The sequence below is a fragment of the Natator depressus genome, chromosome 1 (assembly GCF_965152275.1).
Source record: "Natator depressus isolate rNatDep1 chromosome 1, rNatDep2.hap1, whole genome shotgun sequence".
Taxonomy (NCBI): Eukaryota; Metazoa; Chordata; order Testudines; family Cheloniidae; genus Natator; species Natator depressus.
This window is the reverse complement of record NC_134234.1, coordinates 196,712,153-196,736,433: the sequence shown is the minus strand read 5'-3', so window position 1 is coordinate 196,736,433 and position 24,281 is coordinate 196,712,153. Positions and strand designations below refer to the sequence as shown.

Genomic DNA, 24,281 nt, shown 5'->3' with positions numbered 1-24,281 from the left:
TATGATTTTGTATAAACTACACTGTTTGTGAATCAGTTTGTCTGGCCTGAAGCCGCCAGTGATGTCCACATTTTTAGAAGGGTGTTAGACTGCCAACTCAGCCTTAAAGGTGCATTAGGTGCTAAGGAAGTTGGAGTACAGGTTTGTTGGTCAGTAAGCACTACATTTACATTTCAGCTACTCCTGTTAGATTAGTGCACAACCCCTGCTGCTGTGTTAATATGGTCTAAAACAGTTGATGTACCCACAGCATATAATATGTAGGAGCCCTTACCTTTCCGAAACTCAAAAGGTTTTTGACCTGTTTGAGAGAGGAACCTGCAGGCCTACATTTTGAAATGTAACTTAAAAATGGCACTGAGCTCCTAGAAGTAAAATAAATAGGCTTGGAAGGATATGATTGTCAGTAAATGTTAATTTCGTCACACAGAGAAGGAAAGTGCTGCTTTAGAACTTAATTTTGATTTAAGGATATTTACTTTTGATGGGATGTTGACTTGGGTTTTAAAGCTATCAACATCTTATTTTTACTGTTGCAAGGGAATTATGGAAAGACCAGAGTGCTAAAACCAAATCACTTCCCATTAAAGTTATAGAAAAATAGTACCTGACTTGGCTATAGCTGTATTTACTAACTGCAGGAACATTCAGGGTTTTTACCCCCTAAATACAGCCAGATTCCAGTACATTCTGACAGCCAAGATTTTTTTCTTGCAAACCAAGTACAGTTGATTTGTTTCAGAGATCCAGCTGGATTCACACTGATGCTATTGTTCACGTGTGTCTTTTACAGGTCCAGTACTTTTTCAAGATTCTGGACAACTGACAGCAGAACATGGAACTATCTTGGGTTCCTGAACGAAAGACTGACACAAGGAGAGATGTGTTCATTCATTTATTGTCCAATGTTTTAACCTGACTGAAATACAAGAGCAAGAGCACTGTGCTCCTGGCTATTTATTACATATGTTAGAACAGAGTTTTGCACTTTAGACAACATTTAACACCATTCTATGGGGTACGGCATTGCTTTTTATAAAGTTCAAAATAAAGATTTATTTTCAAACAAGTGACTTTGGTTTTTCATACATTACACTTCCTTGCAGAAAAAATAAAATTGTACAACTGCATAAATATAAAATCTTCCACCATGAAAATGGTTAAAACATTCAATAAAGACATTAGCACCACATGGTGTGATGCTGCCAGCAGGAGGGGAAAAAAAAAAAAAAAGTATACACAAAGCAAATAATCATCAGTCATCACTGGTGGGGCTAGCCTGACTCAGGTCTCTCACAACATAGTGGAGGATGAGGGTGGAAAGAGCATTCACTACGGAGCACAGTACACAATCACCTTTTTTATTTAGTCATGAACTCAAATTAGTTTCCCCTGCCACCCCTCCAAATAAAATACCCTTACACCACAGGAAAATAAAAAGGATCTATGGAGTGCTGTTAAATAGTCTCACAGGTGGGCCTTTATCTTTAAACGGAAAAAATAAAGTACCATGCCAGTTCTAGTCCCATTGAGTATTTACACCTCAGGCAGCAAAAATCTTTGCTCACAGAAGTAGAAAACAGATACAATACATGGCTTGAAAAATGACCAGAGTATGTACCTATAGTACTGTACACTAAATAAAATACACAAGGCAGCAATACTTAGGGGCCAGAAACACTGCTTACTACAAGTCAGTTATGGAATCATAATTTACAGTAAAAATGGGCACATCCCAAGGCTCAATTTTTTGTCATTTACAGTAGAATAAATATTTTGTCACTATTGCTACACTTGAAGTTTACATTCTAACCTAGTAATGCAGAAAGCTAGTGTAAAGCATATAGATTATGTGTAGGTCCCATATGTATGACAGTTTGTTCAAGACTAGTAGGTTTTTTACTTTTTAAATGGCTAGGAGGGGAGAAAAGAAAATTGTGCTTATGATCAGCTGCTCTTTATGTCAAATTTCACTTCAAAACGTCCCTGAAAACGGTCTTTGTCACTGTAATGGATGTTCTCACCATAGACCTTGCACTCCACACGCACTTCCATGTCTAAGGTCAGGTTAGTGAATTGCACTGCCAGGAGAGGCTGGAGATACTGTGGCTGGAGCAGCTTGCCGTAGTATGGATAATATTGTAGAGGAAAGCCAGCATAGCCAGCCATCCCATAATATTCAACGGTGCCAACTTTGTCAACATCTTCCTCTTTCTAAAGAAAAAGGGGGAAAAAAACCACTTGTCCAAACCCCATTTTGTAAATATTCCCCACCATTATATACCCCCATCCAACCTGATTATCTGAACCCTTCTTGGCCATCACCATGTGACTTCTGTGCTGGGTAGTGCAATAAAGTTACCTTCATTCATTCCAACCAATTCAGTATCGCTGAGGACAGCTACACAGTAGTAGAATGTGGGCAATTAAATAAATCAATGAACATAATCCAATCCTATTTACCTTTAATAAGGGAAGTAGTTCCACAAAAAACACTCAAATTATGTCACCACAGAACTTCAAGTTGTTTTCCAGCTGCTTGGTAAGATCAGCATTATTGTTCCCTGGCCACTCATTGTTATCTACAGCAGAGGGTACAGGAAAATCCTGAATTCTAATAATTCCCTCTTAGAACTGGCCCAAAAATCGGCAAAGCTTGCTGTGCCTCTGGCAGTTCAATTTAAAATTTTTGGACAGATTTAAATAAAAAATTCTGCCTTTTTCAGTTAGCATTATTCTCCACAAATTTCCTGCTTGAGTAAATGAATTACCCCAGGGGAGGATACTGCTATTTGGAAGAGACCTTGCTTTTGGGGAATAGATGGCTGAAAGGATTGGGGAGGGGGGGAGGGGGAAGGAGGAGTGCCTTTTAGTTATTTCTAGATCACCTTTCCCAGAGATCAGGTCAATGACAACATTCAGTCATTATTAGTTGTTCACTGACCTTTGTGAAATGAGTTGCCTCAATCCAATTCCTAATGGGAAGATATCCTTGTCAAAAGGAATGGCAAGGTGGGGGGAGCATCATTTGTCAGCAGAAAGCTCAAGGAGCGAATGAGCATTAAGACTTGACTCCTGTCTCAGGATTGAAGCATGCTCACTTTTTAAAATATCCTTTTTAAGTCAATCTGTACCAATCTAAGCCCTGGTCTACACTGAGAGGGGGCGGAGAGGGGAGAAGAAGAGTCGATGTAAGGTACACAACTTCAGCTATAAGCATAGCTTAGCTGAAGTCAACGTACCTAGATCGACTTGCTGCGGTGAGTCGACTGTCACCGCTCCCCCGTCAACTCTGCTTGTGCCTCTCGCAGTGCTGGAGTTCCGGAGTTGACAGGAGAGCACTCAGAGATCAATTTATCACATCTAGACTAGATGCGATATATCAGGGGTCAATTTATCGATCGCTACTCACTGATCCAGCGGGTAGTGTAGACCTACCCTAAGAGAACTGGGGCCAGAGAAAGAAGCTCCTGGATAATAAACAGCATCACTGAATGTACATGTCCTCCCACAGCCATGGCTTAGAAGCACGAGTCTCTGCTTATACAAAACTGGCATGGTGTATATTATGGTTTTGGCTTGCTCTGCCCTTTCATGGCCCGAGTTCATTGCACATTCACAAAATTTTACTTTTAGGCTTTGGAGGAAATTTGATTCCTGACACGTGATCAGTCTCTTGTGTGAAAGGCATGGACACACTTTCCCACTTACCTTGGCAAAGCAATGAATGGGGATTACATATGGATTGTATTTTCCCATCATCTCGGGAGGGAGGCTGTCGTTTAGTGGAGGCTAAAAGAAACCCAGAACAAGCAAGTGTTACATTTCACACTGGACAATCTCTTTGCTCTTCAGACTCACTCCATTGAAAACACGCACATTGATTAGTTTCCAGCATGTCTTCTTGAAATTCAGAACTGTGCCAACAAATGGCCTCATCCTTGTGTGTCAAAGTCCCAGGGGACATGGGGAGGGAGGAGGACTATTGGCAGGAGCCAGATTTGCTTCTAGATCACAGTTTCAAAGCCAGCTCAGGCTGGCAATGATTTTAAGTCATTACTGTGAGCAAGTGACCATGGAAGCCACCAATTCACCAGCAGTAATCTGAATCTGCCAACAAGAGAAGCTTTACAGACAACTTCCTGAGGGGGGCAGGGTAGTTGCAGTTCAGATGCAGTTAAAAAAAAAAATTCCTCTTAGTGAATTCAGTAGTAGATTAAGCTTGACAGCCTGAGAGAACACCCCTCCCCCCAATAAATGCTTGTGGTCAAAGGGCAAAGCAAATCTCCTAAAGGTATTGTGGAAAGCGTATGTATCACAGATAATGGAGGAATGGCACAGAGCCCACATGGGAGTTTGCTTTCTGGTACAGTGCCAGAGAGTCAGCCTAGAACTTGAGTGGTTGAACTGGGGAAGGCAACTGGCAGTCCTGAACCAAGGTGATGCATCAAGAGACTCGATTTGCAATGTGCTTCCATAGCACTATCATTGAAGGCTCTTACAGCACTTTCCACGAATTATTTAAGCCTCGCGTCCACCCTGCAAGGTAGACATTAATATCTCCATTTTATAGAGGAGAAGAGTCCGGAGTAAATAGCTTTTCCAAGACCAGTCCCCTGTTCCTGCTATGAAATCACTTCCCCCAAATTACTAGGAAGAGAAAAGAAGCACTTGCCTTTGGTTTGAAGCCTAGAACTCTGTTCAGCTTGGCGACAACACATGGTTTTCCATCTTTGTATCCATAGCTGGTATCAAGTATTCCGGAGCAGTTTTCCAGCCACTCACGTTTGAACCTGCAGACTTTTTTCTGACCCTGGCCATTATTAAATGCTCCTCGGTCGATGTAGTCTTCAGGTTTTTCTGGGGGGAGGGGCAGAAAGCCAAAACACTTACATGCAGCATGAACTCACGCTTGAAAGCTTTGAGAAGGAAAGCAACATTCCTGTGAGCATTTCCCTGGGATTGGAATCCCTTTCCTCCCCCCTGGTCTAGTAGTAATCAAAACTAAACAGACACCACCTTCTACAGACTGACTTCATGGATCTGCACCAAGCCATTCAGTGACAAGTGCTCTACTGAACATGGCAAGTCTATTTTCTACTGGGTGTTTTTCCTTGAATGAGTGTGTGCATGGACTGCTTCTAATTTTTTTAGGTGAGGTTTTGGGTCACAGGAGGGATTTGGTCAGAAATATGTTCTCTCCAACACACACATCTCCCTTCAAGTCAACACTACATGCAGTCCATTACAGGTGCTTTGCTGAATTACATTAGGAGAAAAGGCCCCCCTTTAAGCGATCAGGGCTCTCTCCCCTACAAGAGTTGATATCACACTTAAATCAGAACAGGGAGATGCATTTAGAGCAATGCTTTAGGTGTTAGCTGAAGCCACCAACTGCAGAAGGGAAGGAAGCTCAAAACATTCTGACTCTGACCTGAGGGACAGGTGATCAGCAGCTGTAAACTGGCATAATGCCACTGAAGTCCATGCAGCTGGTGTAAATCTACATAGCTCCATGATCTGGCCCCGAAAATTAGACTGCAAAGGACACTGAAATGTGGATTCTATAATTGAGATGTTCTGGTAGAGGGTGAGGATCTGAAACAACTTACAAGCATTTTAAGCCCACTTTAAAAACAAACCTACCGACCATCTGTGACCTGTTCCATTTATGACAATGGAAAGACAATGATGGGAGTTTTAGGCCTTTGGACTTACAGAAAAATACACATGGGCTAGTGTTACTGGAAAGGCTACTTGCTATGTATTTGAGCCTAGTGATCTGGTTTGGGTCAAGACCCAGAGCAGCCAACACACTCTCTCTACTTAGAAGAGAAAATATTCTGCTGGTGTCATGATTTAAATGGCTTCCAGGTAATGACCTCTCCCCTGGCTGGCTGTTGGAGCAGAGGAGGAGCAAGTCAAGAAATGCTTTAAATACAGATTTCCCTTCAGACCAGAAGGAAAGAGATTCAACAGTGCTTTCAGCGTTTTGTTTTGTTTTTTTTAGTTTGTTACTACACCCCAGGGGCCATGGAAAGGGACACTTCCCCACACTAACAGCTTTTGGAGGCGAGGATTTGAATTCTTAATTTGCTTTGGGCACATAGGGTGGAACTGTCAAATTTGCTAAGCACTGGCCTAACCCTGCTCCTACTGAAGACAGCAGTAAAGCCCTTTATTGTCTCTGAGGGGAGCAGAGGTTGGCCAATGCTCAGTGCTTTCACAATCCCACCCATAAGCTTGTCAGAGCTGGACAGCAAAGCTCACTGTCTCATGCATTCTACTTGGACAACAGGCAGTCATGAGCACCTTCAAGACCAGCTAATTAGCTGGAGAGTCTAAAGTTAACCATCATGCTGTTGGTCCCTACGAAAGATATTCTACAGGGCTTATACCAACACCAACAACAATGACCAGTATTATCTGGATTCTTTGATGGATGCATTTAGGAGAGGGGTGGCTAATAGAGCCTCCAGCTACGTGAAAACAATCAGAACTTCATATCCAGGAGTCTGCTTACCAGGGCAATCGTCAAATATCATATTGTTGGCTTGTTGATCATTGTTGTAGGCATTCAAGAATTCGTTAAGGCCTGCCACATACTCTTCATAAGTTTTGGGATCAGAAATACTAAAGGAAATTTCTGTCTTTAGTACTCGGGGGATTACGGTCAGACCTAAGGAGCAAGAAGGAGAAAAAAAAATTAAACACCCAAAAGTCACATGATCAAGGCAACATGTATAGTGCATGAAAGAGTCTGTTCTTCTAGAAACTGCTACATGACTGAGATTTCAGAGTCTGCACAACCAACAGACACTGAAGTTCTTCAGATTTTAGCTCACTTGGAGGTGCTGTGTTTAAGACACAGCTCAGTCATTGCTTCCAACAATGGCCCAAAACACCGTCCGACAATAGTGGCAGGGGCAGTGTTTTGGGCCACTGCACAAGTTGTTTTTTTAAATATACTCAACATTCCAGCATGCGGTACACAGCCTACTAGCCTACAGCTTCATTGGTATCTGGCTCTGTTACTTCCCCACCAGTTGTGTACACTCTAATCCAGCACAGACCTGGGTCAACTGTACAAGATGGAGGCTGGACACAGCCTGATGTGGATTAGCGTACAGCAGAACAAGAGCGGACGGTGCACGGCCCAAGCATGCTGGCTCAAGACACCTCCCAAACACTCCAACTCAGGAAAGCATTCCGAGTAAGTATGTGCTTAGGTGCTTTTCTGAACTGGGCCTTAAGGTAAGTAAGGAGGAGCACAGAGTTGTCCTAGGCTCCGAGATACCTCAAATGGATTCTAGACAAGTTTCCAAAAGTGCCTAAATGAGCTAGGAGCCAAAGTCCCACTGAGTTTCAATGTCATTTAGGTATTTTTGAGAATTCTACTCAATGGTTACAATGCTCTGGCGGATAGAACAATTCAAGGCTTGGAAGATGGTGAGGTTTCTAAGAAAATGTCTAGAATCCACTAGGAAAAAAACACAGACTTAGGAAATAACGCAGGTTAGTGAGTAGTGCTAGCAGTCCAAAGCCAAGATTTTCGGAAGCAACTAGTGATTTGGGGGTGCCTCTGCTAACAGACTGAGACATGGGCCAAAGTTCAGATACTACCTGAGGGAACTGAAGAACCCACTACTCTGCTTCTGCCCTTCAAGAACAGCTCCAGAGCCTGGAGATAGAGTGCATTTTCAAAATGACACACACTTGGCTTTTGGGTTACGGCCTTCGGAAACTCTGGCCCAGGAGAGGTAGAGCAAAGAAGATTGATCATTGTCCTCTCACATCTAGCAAGAAAGAAAAAAAATGGTCTGGGTGTAACTGCTCTCGAACCTCAGCTCAAAATGCTACCAAGATTTCACACTTCCCTGGCACACTCCTAATTCATGAAGAGGGATGTGGACTGCAGCCTTGAATTAAACCAGACCAGGAAGATCTATTTTGACATCAGGACAAAGTCTCCCTCCCATGGTGAATGATGGAGCACAGGAGGAAAATCTGTACCAGATAAGGCTCCATTCTTTGGTTAAGTAGAAATTTCATTTTTACAAGCCTGAAATGGTAACGTTCCACAACTAAGCATTGGTTTACTCTTAAAACTAAGATCGACCTGGCTATGTCGCTGAGGGCTTCAAAGGTTTTGCACCCCGAGTACCAAGGTTAGGTTGAACCAAGCCCCAGTGTAAAGGCAGCTAGGCTGACAGAAGCAACAACACTGGAGCGCTGGGGCTGGAAGTTAGGCTATGCCAGACTGCAAGCCTGCTGTGATCCCAGCAACAAGAATTGTTCAGACATATCACTAAGACCACACAGCTGTCTGCCCTCTGATCCTACACTATGTGGAAGTGGGGGCACAACTGATCATCCACCAGGCATCCAGAACACTTTCCAGCCCCACATGGCCTCTGCACTTTATAACCCTCCCCTCTTATGCTGTGCAGGAATTACCACGCTAGCCAAGTGACATTTACTCGCATCATGAGCTCAGAGCAGAGTCAAATCATTATCTGGGCTTTCTCGAAAGCATTGTGTTTTCCCTCTTACTGATCTCTTCCGGGCTTTCTGCACAGAAACAGCGCTGATTGCCTCTTTGGTCAGACACATTTCATTGAATGGGGTAAATGGGAACATCATCCCTTGGTTAGAACACTGCCTTGGGGGCCAGAATTCTGGATTCCATAACCAGCTCTGCTCTGTCTATTACCCAAAGGGCAAGGATGGGGGGGGGGGGGGGGGGAAGGGGAATTAATATACGGAAGTTACCCACACAGTCAAAGGGAAAACCATTCCCTTAGTCATTACAGAACTCTATTAAATATTTGCACTCGCATGAGGTCCAGGTCACATTTTAATTGAATGCCTTGATGCGTGACTAATGTTGAAGTTTAAAATAATGGGAACTAGAGTTCATGCTGCTTTTGTGGTGGCCTCTGCTGCAAACCCTGCGATCATTAGGATTCCTGGTTGCATTCAGTCTGCTGCCTTCGCTTTAGTGAGCACAGCATAGCAGCAAAGTGGCATCTGCTTTGACAACTTTCAAACAAATGTTTTGCCAACAACAATAATTTCCTCCAATGCAGCCTGAAGCTACTCAGCTGCCTACATGGGCTCACAATTCTATCAGGTCTTTCAAAGCCAGTTGAGTACTACTGCTTAGCGTCCCCCATCCCCTCCTCCCAAAGTTGGAATTTGTAACCTAGGAGACAAAGATTTGCTTTGTTTCCCTGAGGGCAGCCCCCAGCAGCCAAAGATAGCTAGACAGCCAGTGAGCAGAGCTCATGGTTTCAAGTTTTATTTCAGGAAGAAGTTCTAACCTTCTCTCTTAGTTCTCCCTTTCATATATTTTGCCCGGGGTTGGGTTATGTTGCAAATTGAGAACTAAAGTTACCTTCCCCACTGGCAGAATTAAATCCTATCAAAATTACAATTGCTTGTATAAGAGTCTGACAATCATTTGTTTTTTTAGGAACCTTTAACTTTGCTATCCACACAAAACCCTCGTTGCTAAATATAGTGTGTGATAGCAAGTAGCTTTTAACCCCCTCCCTCCCAGTCCTCCTCCTTGTCAGCTGGTGAATGTGAAACACACTAGTTATTTAAGAAGAAAAGGAGGACTTGTGGCACCTTAGAGACTAACAAATGTATTGAGCATAAGCTTTCATGAGCTACAGCTCACTTCATCGGATGCATGCATCATGTAGCTCACGAAAGCTTATGCTCAAATAAATTCGTTAGTCTAAGGTGCCACAAGTACTCCTTTTCTTTTTGCGAATACAGATTAACATGGCTGCTACTCTGAAACCTAGTTATTTAAGGTGGCCCTCTGTATGTGGGCTTCAGGCAACACCATTAGCTTCTCAACTGATTTAAGCTTGTAGAGAAGTCACTCACCCCCTTCCTCCCCTCACCCAGGGAACTGAGAACACAGATGAAGCATAGCAGAATATTGTGAAACGCCTTTGTACAGAAGCTGTAAAGTACACGCTACAGTCTGTCGTTAGACCATTCAAGCTATACTTTATTTAGGGCACATGACTCACAGAAAACCCTACCCCCTTTTGTACATCTTCTGCTGAAGCAAAAAAAGAAAAACCAAAAACCCCACCACCCAATATCAAGCTAAAGCCACTAAACAAAGGGATAACAATGTAGCTGCACACTAGTAGTCAGTCAAGCCCACCATTCAAGCTCACTTTTGACATGTGAGAAAAATGGTTATAATTATATAGCAAAAATAAAAGCAAGCAATTTCTCAGTCACAGTGTGCTATGACACTTGTCCTCCTTTTCTTTTTGCATAAAAAGAAAAGGAGGACTTGTGGCACCTTAGAGACTAACCAATTTATTTGCGCATAAGCTTTCGTGAGCTACAGCTCACTGCATCAGATGCATGTAGCTCACGAAAGCTTATGCGCAAATAAATTGGTTGGTCTCTAAGGCGCCACAAGTCCTCCTTTTCTTTTTGTGGATACAGACTAACACGGCTGCTACTCTGAAACTTGTCTTTTTATGTTGATGTTGTAAGCAAGCAGCTTTTAAGGTGAGGGTTTTAAGTGAGGTACGCAAGACAAATCAGACTCCTGAAAGGGAGACAGTAGTCCGGAAAGGTTGAGAGCTGTTGCCCTACATCAGAAAGATGCCATTGGCGCCTCTGTCCAACTTCCAATATTTAATTGGCACCTAGGGGCTAGTACACTAGGAAGGATGGGAGACCAGAAATTATTCCTAATGGCTCATCCTGTGGCCTTGGCTCAAGTCACTAAGGCCCCAGTTCAGCAAAGCACTTAAGCACATTTACACTCCTGGGGAAATTCTGCACCACTGCACAATGGTGGAGAATTTCCCTCCCTCCCCCGAAATGGGCTGCAGAGATACTGGCCACCAATAGGGGCCGATGGACCCGGAAGAGCTCAGTTCACACATAGAAGACAAGACCAGGGGAAGGAACTGGAGGGTTCCCAGCAGCTTTAGTTCCCAGCACACCCCGAAGGAAGGAGGCAGTGGCACACAGAAAACTCTGTGCAAACCTGGGACCAAGCATCAGGCTATTTCTCCCTCTGGATCCCTGGGGGGTAAGAGGGTGAGAGTGTCTGGGCAAGGGGTCCCGTCCCATCCCCCACAAGGCTGGCTTCTGGAGGGAGGGAATGTGATTGTCTGGGCTGGGGGGAAGGGGGCCTGAAGCTTGCCTCTGGGGGGATAGGTGGTGAGCATCTGGCCCCCCCACCTTGACTCTTGGAGGTGTAGGGGGCAGAGAAACAGGAACTGGGTTGTCATAGGGTTTCTTTAACTCTACTCCTGGGGGAATTTGTGTGTGTGTCTGTATTTTTAGAGACATACTTGCTTACAGGCATTTTTAAATTAATTACCAAAATAATTGAAACTGGCATGATTATATAGTGTTATTTTGGCAAAGAAAATTTGCAGAATTTTAAAATATTGTGCACAAAATTTAATTTTTTTTGAGTAGAATTCCCCCGAAGAAGAAATTCCTAAGTCACATTCATTTCATTAGCACTTAAGCCTGTGTTTAAGGAGAAGCACGTGCTTATGTGACTTGGGTCTTTAATCTATCTTGTGCATCATTTTACCTATTTGAGGAACAGGAATACCACTGTTAATTTCACAGGGATAATGTGAGGATTCTTTAAATCACTGGTTTTCCCCCTCCCCGTCTCACCTGTGTTACAGACACAGTGTTGAGGCCCAACCTTAAGACCTACCGCTTCTCACTGTGTCTGCCATCCCTCTAATTTTTGCAAGCCTACAACCACCCAGAATAAATGCTTCAATCCTCTTAAAGAGCAGGCAGTGCAGCCAGCAGCCCATGAACATCCCTGTAAGAGCAGTGTGCACACCTGGGATGGGAAGCAAAATTAAAGGCAAGGGAAGAAAAGCAGCATGTCTAAAGTGCTGGCCTTTCCCCTGCAGAACAACTCAAGAAGGAAAAGCTGTAGTTTGGAAATAAGGCTTTAAATGAGGAACTTTGACTAAGTAGTGTTGCTTCATAATACAGCGCTATTTCCAGTTAAAGACAATCATGGGCTTAGAAGGCACATTTTTAAGTGCTGATGGATGTTGCATACACAGATTCACAAGACAGTCCCACAGTAATTCTGAGCAAGCTACCACCCTCAAGGTCCTGTTAGTTTAGTAAGCTTAAACCCCACACCCAGATGGAACGAATTTAAAACCCTGATGTGCTGGTGTCACACTAGTCTTCTATCCACTCCCACTGAGGAAAACATGAGCACTTTCTCAAACTGTAATGATATGTGCTGCATGGCTCAGTGACCAGGTGCCCTCTGCAGTTTGGACTTCACAGATTCCACTCTTAAGAGATAAGAGGCAGAGGGAAAAGATGTTACTTGCCTCCTGCAGAGAGCTGCCCCCAGGACAGTTGCAGACTCACCACCTAAAATACACTGACCTCTATTTAATTTACTGCTGCTATGTAAGCTAAGTGAGCCAATCAATCACTATGTACCAGAACAGCCTTTTCCATTACACCACCTCACAGGCACAGGAGGGAGCCATTTAAAGGGGCAGGAACCATTTTTAAACACTATGATCTGACAGAAGAGTCCTTTCCTCCAGTTTCTGAAGAGGGTCTTTTCTCTGTGAGGTGTGGAGTGGCCTTCCCCCCCACCCCTGCAGCCAGGATCAAACAGCAAGAACAGAAATACATGGCTCAATTGATAATATTTTTTACAGCACACTATACTGAGGTTTAAGACAAAACGTCCTATTCCCTCACACAGATATCAGAATTTCTAACCAAATACCATGCTTAAACAGGGCTTAGAATTCCACATACATTTTCCTTGTTGTACTTTTAAAGTGAATCGGTGTTTGCTGTAGTTGCAATGTTGAACACCTTTGATTCCACCACAACCCCCTAGAAAAGCAGTATTTTATGGAGAGGTACAAAACTGTAATTTAGCTTCTGAGTGAGCAGAATATCCCTGCTGTGTCAAATGCAAGCAGTAACTAGCATATTAATGCCATCTGGTAAAGAAATGGAGCTATTCCCACATCAATGTCACCCAGTAAGGGGCAGCATGACTTTCGATTTCACAACAGCAATAGCATTTCTGCTAGAGCAATGAGGCTAATGCACAACAGTTATTTAGCATTTTCTTCTGAACTTTTCTGAAGTGCTCTAGAAGGACAAGTTTTATTTCTCCCTCCCCAATCTGCAAAATAGCACAAAGAGGTTATGTGATTTGCCCAAGGGGTCACAGCCAGAGACTGCAATAGAAGTCTGGTTTTTCTAGCTCCCAGTCCTGTAACCCTGCCATTGTACTGGATTACCAGTACATTTAATAGTCATAGTTGCTGGGGCCCTGTCACTTTGTACCACTCCCCCCACATATATCTGGGCACGTGCCGTTCACTGGGGAATATTGATTTGTATTTTATGTAGCCAATAGTCTACAGTGGTTCCAATGAGAGGCAATTTAGGTTTTCTATTCTCCCTCTCTCTAATACACAAAATTCCACTTGTCCACTTTCCTGTTTGACAGGAGTCCATTTTATTCATCACCACTGTGATAAGATCCAGTGAGATTTTGTGCCTGGGCTGGTCAACTTTCATTGCCATTTTGCAAAGCTGATGAGATATAAACTCATACACTTCCATAACTGAAAAGGTATATTCAGAGGTCAGACTAGTGGCTATTATGAGGGCTGAGGCTGAGAGCTACACTATTTCTAGGCTGGCATGAGGATGGAAAGGCTTCAGGCATAGGTACATTCACTCCCTACCAATGTGTAAGTGACCTCTACTGTCCAGTCAAGGAACAGCAAATATCAACTGGTTCCAAGAGACAGAAGGATGCTTGCCCCCAATGCAGGGACTTTAACGCTAGTGCACTGAATGGTTTAAAAGTCTTGGGCTTCAAACACCCATAGTAGGGGGTGGAAAAGGAAGTAATATACAGATTTATAGGATATTCCATTTTGACTGTGAAGCAAAATGTTGTCATGTTGGTACCACTGCATGCCCAGGGAGTCTAGTCTGCATGCTCAAATTCCCAGGTCTTCAGAAAGTCAATGCCTGCAACCCGTTTCTAGAAATCAAAGTGGATTTATTTTTAATGACACACATTAAAATCGTGTCTTGAAACCAACCCACCTTCCAATTCTTTTATTTTTGAAGGTCAATTTGCACAACATCCAGTCAACATTTTTAAAACCTAGTCAATGCTCTCTAGATTAAGGTTTTATGAAAAAATTTCAGCTCACAATTAATCTCAATTCAGAAGTAGACCTCCAAAATTACTATTAAAGTGAAGACACTGGCAAAAGTTTAGCTACAACAAGTAGATCATGTGATATCAGATCATTCAGCAAGTCAGTATGGATGCAGCCTGAAAATCAAACTCTCTGCACATCAAAATTTCTCCTCCACCTTGTATTTCTCCATGTAGTTTCATGGGGTAAACATTTTTCTTCTTTAAAAGCAGATTCCTCCACCAAAACTAATGCATATGGTATGTAGTGCCTGCTCTATCTTAATTATCCTAGTAGCCATGCTTAATGCTACACTATCCATTTTCCCCTCTGGTGCCCTATCAAAAAAGAAAGGGCTGCTAATATTGACCAAAGCAATCAGTTCTCTCTTGCAGATGTCAACGCCAGATGGGTTCAGGCCAACGTTTCAGCACCTGGTGCAACGTTTACGCCTTCTGAGGCATCATAAAAATACAGCTGGTTTCTAGCCCTTGTTCCAAGTTTCATCCTTTGAAAACACTTCCTTTAAAATGTTGGCGGTGAGGCTTCTGGAAGATCTGCCTTTTGATTTTTGCTTGGAGTGATATTGTATAGGCTAGAACAGTAGCTCTCAACCTTTCTAGACTACTGTGTCCCTTTCAGGAGTCTGATTCGTCTTGTGTACCCCCAAGTTTCACCTCACTTAAAAACTACTTCCTTACAAAATCAGACACAAAAATACAGAAGTGTCGCAGCACATTGTTACTGAGAAATGGCTTTTACTTTCTCATTTTTACCATACAATTATAAGATAAATATTGTACTTCCATTTCAGTTGTAGAATGTATAGAGCAATACAGAACAAGTCACTGTATGAAATTTTAGTTTGTATGGACTTCGCTAGTGCTTTTTATGTAGCCTGTTGTAAAACTAGGCAAATCTCTAGATTAGCTGAAGTACCCCCTGGAAGACCTCAGGGTACATGTACCCCCTGGGCTAGAATGATAGTCCTTGCTTAGCTAGAATATAGCTTAGCCACATAGTTTACCACTGCACTGCTAACCCCCTGGTGAGGCTGCAGCATGCTCTCTGACACCAGAGCCTTGCGCCTTGCCAGCAGCCTCAAAATCATCACTTAAAAATACTACTGTTGTTATTAAAAGCTTCTGAGCTGTTTTTTACAGCAAGCAGTGAGAGACAGAGACAAATCGTTACCATCCCCAATGCCAAGCAGCCTCAAGGTCATTTGTAATGTGGGAAAGCAGAAAGTTGCAAGACTCCTCCCCCTACACTCTCATGGCCTACCAGTCACTGACTCTTAACAAGAGCCAGACAGCATAATAGGCTGGATATGACAAAGCAGGGAATCTGCTGCATTGCCAAGGCATTCTCTCTGCTTTTACCTCATGCAAACTGTTCAGAGATGCTGCCTAACTGATCTTTCTCTTTTTAAACTCTGGCTGTATTTCATCCAGTACCGACAGGCTGTTCATTCAAACAAGAGCTCTCTCTCATACACACACTCCCCTTTTCCACTCCCAGATTTTCCAAGAATCTATGAGCAGTAGTTATATAAGCCTCTAAAAACCTCAGAGATTGGTATTATTTCCCCCATTTCACAGAAAAGAGTTAAAGAGACAAAGGTGGAGCAAATTGTCCATGGTCACCACTGGATATCAGGTGGCAGAGATGAAAATAGAACCCAGGTGTCCTGACAGCCGTAACATCTAAACCACATTACATTAATTTGTTTTAATATAAAACCAATCATGCACACTCAGATCTCACTTCAGAAAATGTTATAGGTGATGCAACATTTAATTCTCATTAAGACTCAATAGAAAAACAACAATGCTGTAAACACAGGTTGAGAACATACCCACCACTTTTCGACATGCTTGATTGATAGTCACGATAAGGCACCAGTCCATTTTAGCTGCGTGCCACAGCAATGGAACAGCACTCCATCATCACGCCCGAGTAATAAAATTATTGTTCTTGAAATGATTTGTACAGTCAGGCATGGGCCTGTGATTTAAATTACCTGGGGGTGCCACTCGATCCTGATATTTGGGTTCGAATTCACTGATAGTGAGCAACATCACTTGAATGGTCCCAATGAATATACCTGCCAGGCAGCCATAGAAGATCAGGTAGAAGAGAAGGATCTTAACTGCAAGAGAACAGAGAAACAATCAAGCCCTTGACGCAGCCATGTTTGAGCACAAAACTTCATCCTTTTCTACCACTGAAGGAAAACCCAGCACGCTTAAGTGTGACACTGAAATTGCCCAAGAGGACTGAGCTAGGGATCATGGTCATGACAGTCAGCAAGTGGCACGTGGTTTTTGTATGATTTATTTGTATCCCAGTAGTGTCTGGGTGTCCTAGTCATGGACCAGAACCCTATTGTGCTAGGTGCTGTATAAACAAAGCAATTTTCTGATTTTATTCAGATCACATTCCAACATATTGATACTATGAGCCAACTTTTTCATTTAAAAAAAAAATACCACCATGTGAAGGTTAAAGCTTGGGACTTATTTCCTGGTGGATCCAGTAACATCACTCTGTGCTGCATTATAAGGGACTGATTTTCAGTGAAGCAAGCCTGCGTGGTAGTAAAGGACATCCTTAAAGTGCCTGTCCTTAGGATGCTCAGCACTTCCACAACGCCCACGGACATCAGCTGCTCACTAGCATTGAGCCTTGGAGCTGGAAATTTCAATGAATTCACAGTTCAAACCCAACTGAATTCCACTGGGAATTGGGTACCTAATTCTTTTAGGATCCTTTGACAACCCCAATCTTCAACTGTGGGCCTAATTCCACACACAGGACAATGAGAGGTTGCTAGGAGCAAAATTAGGCTTCATATTGGCTATTGTCTAGTTGGTTCCAGGTGCTGTATTACTGTATTACCTGTATTACTGTGGTTTGACAATTCCTATATAAATAAAAAACTCCCAGCATTACCCCATCATCCAGCTGAAGCAGCCAATTATATAACCAGATTTTTGGTCTAAAGGAAAGGGGGGACTGAAATAACAAGAAAATAAAAAGGAACACAACACTACTCAGAATCTGGATATCAGTTACTGGTTTACAAGGATTATCTCAAATAAGATTAACTGCATAGTAACATGCTGTACTAGGCATCACCAGGCAGCCTACAGAAAGGATAAACCAGCCCATGCCAAGCCATTGTATGCTAATCAAGGGAACAGTAACAATCACAAGTAACAGGTTTCAGAGTAGCAGCCCTGTTAGTCTGTATTCACAAAAAGAAAAGGAGTACTTGTGGCACCTTAGAGACTAACCAATTTATTTGAGCATGAGCTTTCGTGAGCTACAGCTCACTTCATCGGATGCATACTGTGGAAACTGCAGAAGACATTATATACACACAGAGACCATGAAACAATACCTCCTCCCACCCCACTCTCCTGCTGGTAATAGCTTATCTAAAGTGATCATCAAGTTGGGCCATTTCCAGCACAAATGATCAGCACTTGATGATCACTTTAGATAAGCTATTACCAGCAGGAGAGTGGGGTGGGAGGAGGTATTGTTTCATGGTCTCTGTGTGTATATAATGTCTTCTGCAGTTTCCACAGTATGCATCCGATGAAGTGAGCTGTAGCTCACGAAAGCTCATGCTCAAATAAATTGGTTAGTCTCTAAGGTGCCACAAGTACTCCTTTTCTTTAAGCATATGTTGCAGTTTACGGTGCTGTGGCTTGTGTAGTCAGCGCTGTGCCTTGTGTAATCGTGGCATAGCGCTGGCCCAGCGCTATAAAAAAAAAACCACCTCCCCACAAGGGGAATAGCTTCCAGCACTGGAGCACTGTCTACACTGCCTCTTTACAGCACTGAAACTTGCAGTGCTCCAGAGCTGTAAAGTGCCATTGTAGACAAGCCCTAAAAACAAAGACTCTCTGAACCCTCTGGAGTGGGGGAAGGAAGGACAAAGTGCAAGAGAAGAAAGCTTTCTTCCTGTACTCAATTAGCATAGAAAAGCAGCCCAATTCAAATACAATTCTCTTCTCCTTGGCTTTAATTATTTTCAGTCTCTTAAAGTAAGAACAGCAGGAATGGGTGGGACAAACAACGGAAAAAACTAAGATAGTTGGGCCTTGTCCTCAAACTTCCTCCTTCCTCACTGGGGTAGGGTAGCAGGAAGTTCATGAAATTGAACTCAGCAGCACTATGTTTTGGCACACTCAGAGTTAATCACACTCTTTGGTATCCAGGCAGCTCTAGGCAAATGGTTGTGATGTCAGAGAGATTTGGAAATTTTTTCCAGACCAGTCAAAGGAGGTGCTGTTGTAATACACCAAACAAGAGCGCTGCTGTCTGCAATGTGCTTGCTTGCCTTTGATTTTTTTTTTTTCCTGGATCACATCAAATGGGCAGTACCAGGAGGTAGTATTGACAACATCCTGGTTGGAGATATGTTGAACAGCGTAAAAAGATCTCTACTCTACAAGGTACACAGCCTGGGTTCTAGGAAATATCAAGCAAATGCACTGACAAACCACAAGGGCTTACATGAGAAACAGGTGCCTGCTACAGGTTGGTGTGTAATACATGGGCCAGATTCTCAGCTAATGTACACTTGTCATAGCTTTGTCTGCTTTTAAGGGAGCTACACCAATGGGGATCTGGCCCTAGATATTTAGGTATAAAGTTCTTTGTGGCAGGGACCACATCCTACACATCTGTAAAGCCCCACACAGTAAACGTATTTAAATTCTCTGCTCACGCATAAGCATATAGTGAGAGCCTCCTACACGGTGTCCTAATGCTTCTGCCTGCCAAATCTAAAGATGGCAACCCCACATCCGGTTTATCAGCCCCTGTTGACTGACTTCAACAATGAGGGTGGCAGGCCAGCTTTGGTTGGCAGCAACTGTAAAACTGACTAAGGCTTTTAAAATTCATATATAAATAGACAACTCTCCAAGTACTATTTGTATAGTACAATATGTAATCAGTACATTATACATGATACTTCTTGCTTATACAGCTATATTGAGGTAGTGTAAAAAAACATTTTTTCCCCCAGGTTCTGATGTAAACTCAGCTTCCTTAAACCACCCAAAAAAGGAAGAATGGAAAGGGTGGATAAAAAGTCTTTCCAGTTCTACAGTTTCACTATTCATAAACAGAGCCCAGGTTTGCTGATTAAAACGCAGCTAGGTAAAAATGAGCCCAAGGGCAAAATGCCCTCTCCCCAAGGACAACCATGCCTAGCGCTTCAGTTCTGAGAGATGTATTCCTTGTTTAAGACAAAAGAGGTGTCACCGCCATCTTTGATGCTTGATTGTTTAAAAGAAAACAAAAAACAGTGGACTGAAAATATTTTAAACAGTATTTTTTTGTAACTTTGACTGGGAAGTGGGAAAGAAACACAGTGACTAACAGCCACATGCTAGGTCAAGCTGGAACCAAACACACCATTTCTCAAATTATAGATCACTGCGTATTTCGTGTTTTGTTTTATTGTACAGAAATAGAGCTGCTTTCCTCCAGGGTCAACTTAAAATGAACTAGAGCTTGCAGACTATTAGAATCCAAAAGCAAACAGATATGGTTGTATAGAGAACTGAGAGAGAGAGAGAGGAGCCAAAAAGATGGAGGGAGGAAAAACTGGGAAGTGATGCCCTAGATCTTCACAGAGCCCCTTGTATCTGTCTGGTTAGTGCAATGCAGCCTGTGATGCACCTAGAAGTGGGGGTCCTTCTTGCCTCTGACTTAGGAGGAAGAGTGGGGAGAAACACAGCAAGGAGAAGGGAAGGAGGAGGCAATAGATTTGAGCCATTGTACACCTCATGGTCTCACTCAAGTTACATTTTGTTGCTAGGAGACTGGCTTCAAGGACTTACTCATTCCTGAGTCTCCCCTGCTTCCTCCCCACCCAGCCCTTTCCTCTCTTTCATCCCCCCCCCCCCCCCAAACCAGTTCAGGCAGGCTATTCCTCCAAATGGAGGCAGGGAGGGGAAAGTAAATAAAGCCCAAGAGGACCATCCACACATCCAGGAAAACCAAACCCCAATGTCCTACTACTGGATGACCTTGCCCAGAGAGCCCAGTGCCTCTGGTTACCTCCTGCTTTGAGGTGTCACCTTGACTAACCTTGAGCTCTGATGCATTATTAACCCTTTGCTTCCCCAGCTAAGCAGCCCCACCGAGCTAGCTAGATTCCAGGGAGTCTCTCTTTGTAACACAAAAGCCTCTACCCTCAATTTCAGAGGCCATCCCTGTAACACCTTTAAACAGAGCCCCTTTTCCTGGCTCTCTCCACAATTTGCCCTCCTCCAAAGACACCATGCCAGCCGCATTGGCTCCTCTACAAAGGGTCTGATGCAGAGGAGAATGGTGGGAAACAGCGAGAGGTATGCATGTGTAGGGTTGTTCGCCCCCGCGCACACAGCCGCCCACCCCACCCCTACCGCAGTCACGACTCAGATTTAACTACATCAGTGCCCTTCAGCATGACCTTTTGCAGGAAAAGAGAAACACCCAAGCAGCTTTCTCCAGCGGGGAAGGAGCTCAGCCTTTCAGATTTCAAACATCCCTGACAAATCTAGGCAACAGGCTGGACAACAGGGTGTGGGCAAGATCAAAAGACGAGGCAAGATTCCTCCTCTACATCAGACACCACCACACACAATCGCTTTCCGCCTGGAACAATAAGCGCTGTATCTCCCCCAAGCGATACAGCATCTCTTCCAGAAAGGAAACCAGCCGCCCCAAAATCAGCTAACAGCTCAAGGTAACACAGCAAGGAACCAGAAATTAAATCCACTCCGGCGTAATCAAGTCTCGGTTGTTGATGATGATGATGATTTAAAAAAAAACAACATCATCATCTAAGCAGCATTTCAGACCAGTGAAGAAAGTTCGGGGTGTGTTTTTTAATCCGGATGCGAGAGGGATGGTCTCTAGTTTGCTCTAAACCGATTACCATTAACAAGGGAATCAATTCCTTGCCCCCGCCACCTTTCTATCTCGAGTTATTGCGGGGCCGCGTTAGCGGGGGACCGGCAGCCTCCTTCCACGCACCCACACACCCACCCGAGACCCGCAGCCCGCTTTGGGGGTGGGGGGAGGGCTCGGCTCCGGCAGCTGCCCCTGCGGCAGGGGCCGGCGCACACGGAGACGGGGCCCGGGAAGCACTTACACCAGCTGCCGCCGGTCCTGCCCAGAAACTCCTTCTTCTCCGAGTTCCAGATGAATTTCTTCCAGTTGCCATCGCCTTCCTTCGCCTTGCCGCGAGCCATGGGGGAGGGAGCGGCCCCGCCTGGGCGCGGAGGTGACACGGGAAAATCCCACTGGCCCCCTGACAGCGGAGGCTCTGCCCTGCCGGCTGGTTCCCGCGCACGCCCCGGCCGCGGCTTTGCAGGCGGAGAGGGCTGCGGGCCGGTGCCGGCCGCGGGGCAGGTCGGACGCAGGCGGGCCGCCGGCTCCCAGCCACGCTCACAGAACCGCGCCGGCCGGGGACACGAGCTCGGCCGGAGCCTCGCCTCGCGACGCGCTATATGGCCCGGCTCCCGGGGGCTGGCTCCGCCCACCGAACGCCCGCAGCCAATGAAAGCGGGATTGGGGGGAGGGGGCGTGGCTTGGAGGGGGAGGGGGAAGCACGTGGCTGGCCTGCAAGGAGGCTCCGGTTGTAGCCTCCCCCCCCCCCCCCCACCCACCCTCCGGCGCACCTGCAAGGGAGAGCGGGCGCTAGGGGAGACCCCACCTGTAATGGGGGGGCGGGGCCCTGCTGGGGGCGCCAGGCCAGAGCCTCGCAGACCCCGGGGGGGTGGGGGGAGGGAGCGGTGGCTCTAGCAGCCGCCAGGCTGAGCCCGGCGGGCGGAGGGGAAGGCGATGGGGGCGGGGAGATCGAAAGCGGCCAGGGGGCCCCTGCAGCTCAGCGGGGCGGGGTGTGGCTGCAGCCCTGAGGCTGGCAGGGGAAGGGGCGGGGGTGAGAGACCAGAGCAGGGTGAGGGCCATTTAAGGAGGCGGCGTGGCACAAGCTCCTAGACAAAGGGAGGCAGAGGCCTGAGACAAGGGGGGGGGGCGAGGGCTGGCGCCAGCCGCACACCTGAGCCCTCGCATGTAAGGGGGGGGAAGGAGGAGGAGCTGGGGAGAGGGATAAGGGGTCAAGGGCGTGTGGCGCTGCAGACGGGAGCTTCGCTGCGAAGGGGGATGGGAGAGGGAGAAATGCCCTTCATACCATCTCCACACCTCCCCCAGCACTACCATCTGTAAACTTGACAGCGGACAACCCTGCCACGGCCTAAAAGTGCCTGACACCCCCCCCCCACCTCCCTTTCTTGTGGGCCCCACATGCCTCCAACACATTCTCGCAGCCCTTCGGCTCCCACCCGCTGGCTGCCCACAGCTATCCATGTACAGTAGCTGACCGAGAAGTCCCTTCTGGCCACAGCTGCAACCTCCAACCTTGGGAATCCCCCCATGAATATCCAACACAGGACAGCAGCCCACTCGGCTGGAAGGAGAAAAGGGTACTACCCCCTGATTCTATGCCAGGAACACCAAAGCTTAGGTTTTTCAATAGTGGCTGTCACTGGGGGATCTAAGCTATGACTCATTAGGGGGGCAAGGGGGAGGACAACATGCTGGACATCCTTCCTCTTCGTCTCTAGCAGCAGGTGCAGCCTGGTCTGGGTTTAGGAGAAGGCCGAAGAGGGGTGTTATCTGGTGACAGCAGGAAGAGAAATGCCCTCACCCTTTAAAATAATTCTCTCTTTGCTATGCAGCCTCCTCTGCATGAGCCTCTACTTCTGCAGCAGCCCTGCTGCTGAGCAGTGAGTGTAGCAGAGCAAAGATATGCTGGGTACCCTTCTTGCGGTTTCTCCTCCCAGCTTTCTTTCCTACCCTCCATTCTAAATCACACTGCGCTGCAGCTCATTCAAGGGTAAACACAGCTATTGCATATTTAATGCAAATAACATGCCCCATGCTGTGTTTTGTGCTGGGAACACCTGTTAAGAGGAGGAGAGAAAGGCAGAGTCTGCCCTCCAGGTGGGGGATGCGTCCCTGCTTGGGGAGGGGGAAGGGGAGAAAGGGACTGTGCCATCCACAATGTCTGCAACAGGATGGTAGGTATGGCAGGGGGTAGAGTCTGCAATGAACAGACCAGACCAACCAGTGGTAGTGATCAGGAAGAGATTGGGGAAGGGGATGCCATCTGAGGGGTGAGAGAAAGCAGCAAGGACCAGGCCAGAGTATTTTCTCCCAGTTTAACCTTCAGGAACATATGCACTATTTTCCTCTTTCCCCTCAGGGACACTGGAGAGCACATGGTCAAACTAAGCACAGCCAGGGAGAAGGAAGAGCTGTCCACAACTACTGACAAGATTTTTGTTTTTCAAAGCCATATCTCAGCTTGCTGGGTCCATGTAAGCGGAGACTGGATCAATACTGCACACAGAACCATCACTATGGAGCAGGTGGGGGCCAGCAATCACTGCCCATATCCCAGTGCTAGGCCAATTGCCCTATGTATCCATACTCAGCAATAACCATTGGCTCACCTGTAGCCTATCCCACCCTACCATTTACTGACCACTACCACACTCCTGCCACCTATTTTCCCTTGCTAATTGGCCCAGTACTCAATATTGCCAGGTCCCCCACCAAAACCTAAGCAGCAATTTCTGGCCCATCCCTCTAGGTACTCATGCCTTTACTGTATTACCAATAGCTAACACCACCACTTAGCTCTATATAAGAGCTTTTCATCCTGGGGCTTCAAAATGCTTTACAAAGGAGGTCAGTCTCATTGTGGCCATTTTACAGATGGGGAAACAAAGGCACAAAAAGATGAAGTGACTCACCCAGTGGCCGACGCAGAAACAGGACACAAGTCCCCAGAGTCTCAAGTCAGTATTCTGTGCTTCATATCATGTTGCCTCAATAACATAGCACCCACTCAACCAACGTAGCACCTGCTCCAACCAACTTTTACTCTGCCCTCTAGTGATGCTGTTCAGGGAGAGGCGGGGAGTATAAACCAAAATTAAATGTGTCATTAAAAATCAATTT

General features: G+C 45.3%; 2 protein-coding genes across 4 annotated transcripts in view; one reads left to right on the top strand and one right to left on the bottom strand.

Annotated features, from left to right (window-relative positions):
- Positions 1-1,291, top strand: part of NME7 (NME/NM23 family member 7) — a 159,286-nt gene extending 157,995 nt beyond the window's left edge. For all 3 annotated transcript variants that reach the window (XM_074973651.1, XM_074973661.1, XM_074973643.1), the window contains exon 13: positions 794-1,291. In XM_074973651.1, the coding sequence (XP_074829752.1) occupies positions 794-826 (33 nt within the window). In that variant the 3' untranslated portion in view covers positions 827-1,291. The remainder of the gene's footprint in view (positions 1-793) is intronic.
- ATP1B1 (ATPase Na+/K+ transporting subunit beta 1) lies at positions 883-21,678 on the bottom strand. The gene is made up of 6 exons (XM_074973673.1): positions 21,406-21,678; positions 16,264-16,392; positions 6,524-6,679; positions 4,676-4,860; positions 3,712-3,792; positions 883-2,214 (listed from the first exon to the last, which is right to left on the bottom strand). Exons 1-6 carry the CDS (start codon positions 21,503-21,505, stop codon positions 1,948-1,950), a joined length of 918 nt encoding a protein of 305 aa, XP_074829774.1. The 5' UTR covers positions 21,506-21,678; the 3' UTR covers positions 883-1,947.
- Between the last annotated feature and the right edge of the window lie 2,603 nt (positions 21,679-24,281).

What these genes read in the sequence shown, in the direction of transcription:
- ATP1B1 (XM_074973673.1), bottom strand. Translation starts at nt 21,505, where the DNA reads ATGGCTCGCGGCAAGGCGAAGGAAGGCGATGGCAACTGGAAGAAATTC. An exon ending in GGATCGAGTGGCACCCCCAG is followed by an intron (nt 6,680 to 16,263) that starts GTAATTTAAATC and finishes CTTGCTCCTTAG; the next exon opens with GTCTGACCGTAATCCCCCGA. An exon ending in TTCTAGGCTTCAAACCAAAG is followed by an intron (nt 3,793 to 4,675) that starts GCAAGTGCTTCT and finishes GGTTTCTTTTAG; the next exon opens with CCTCCACTAAACGACAGCCT.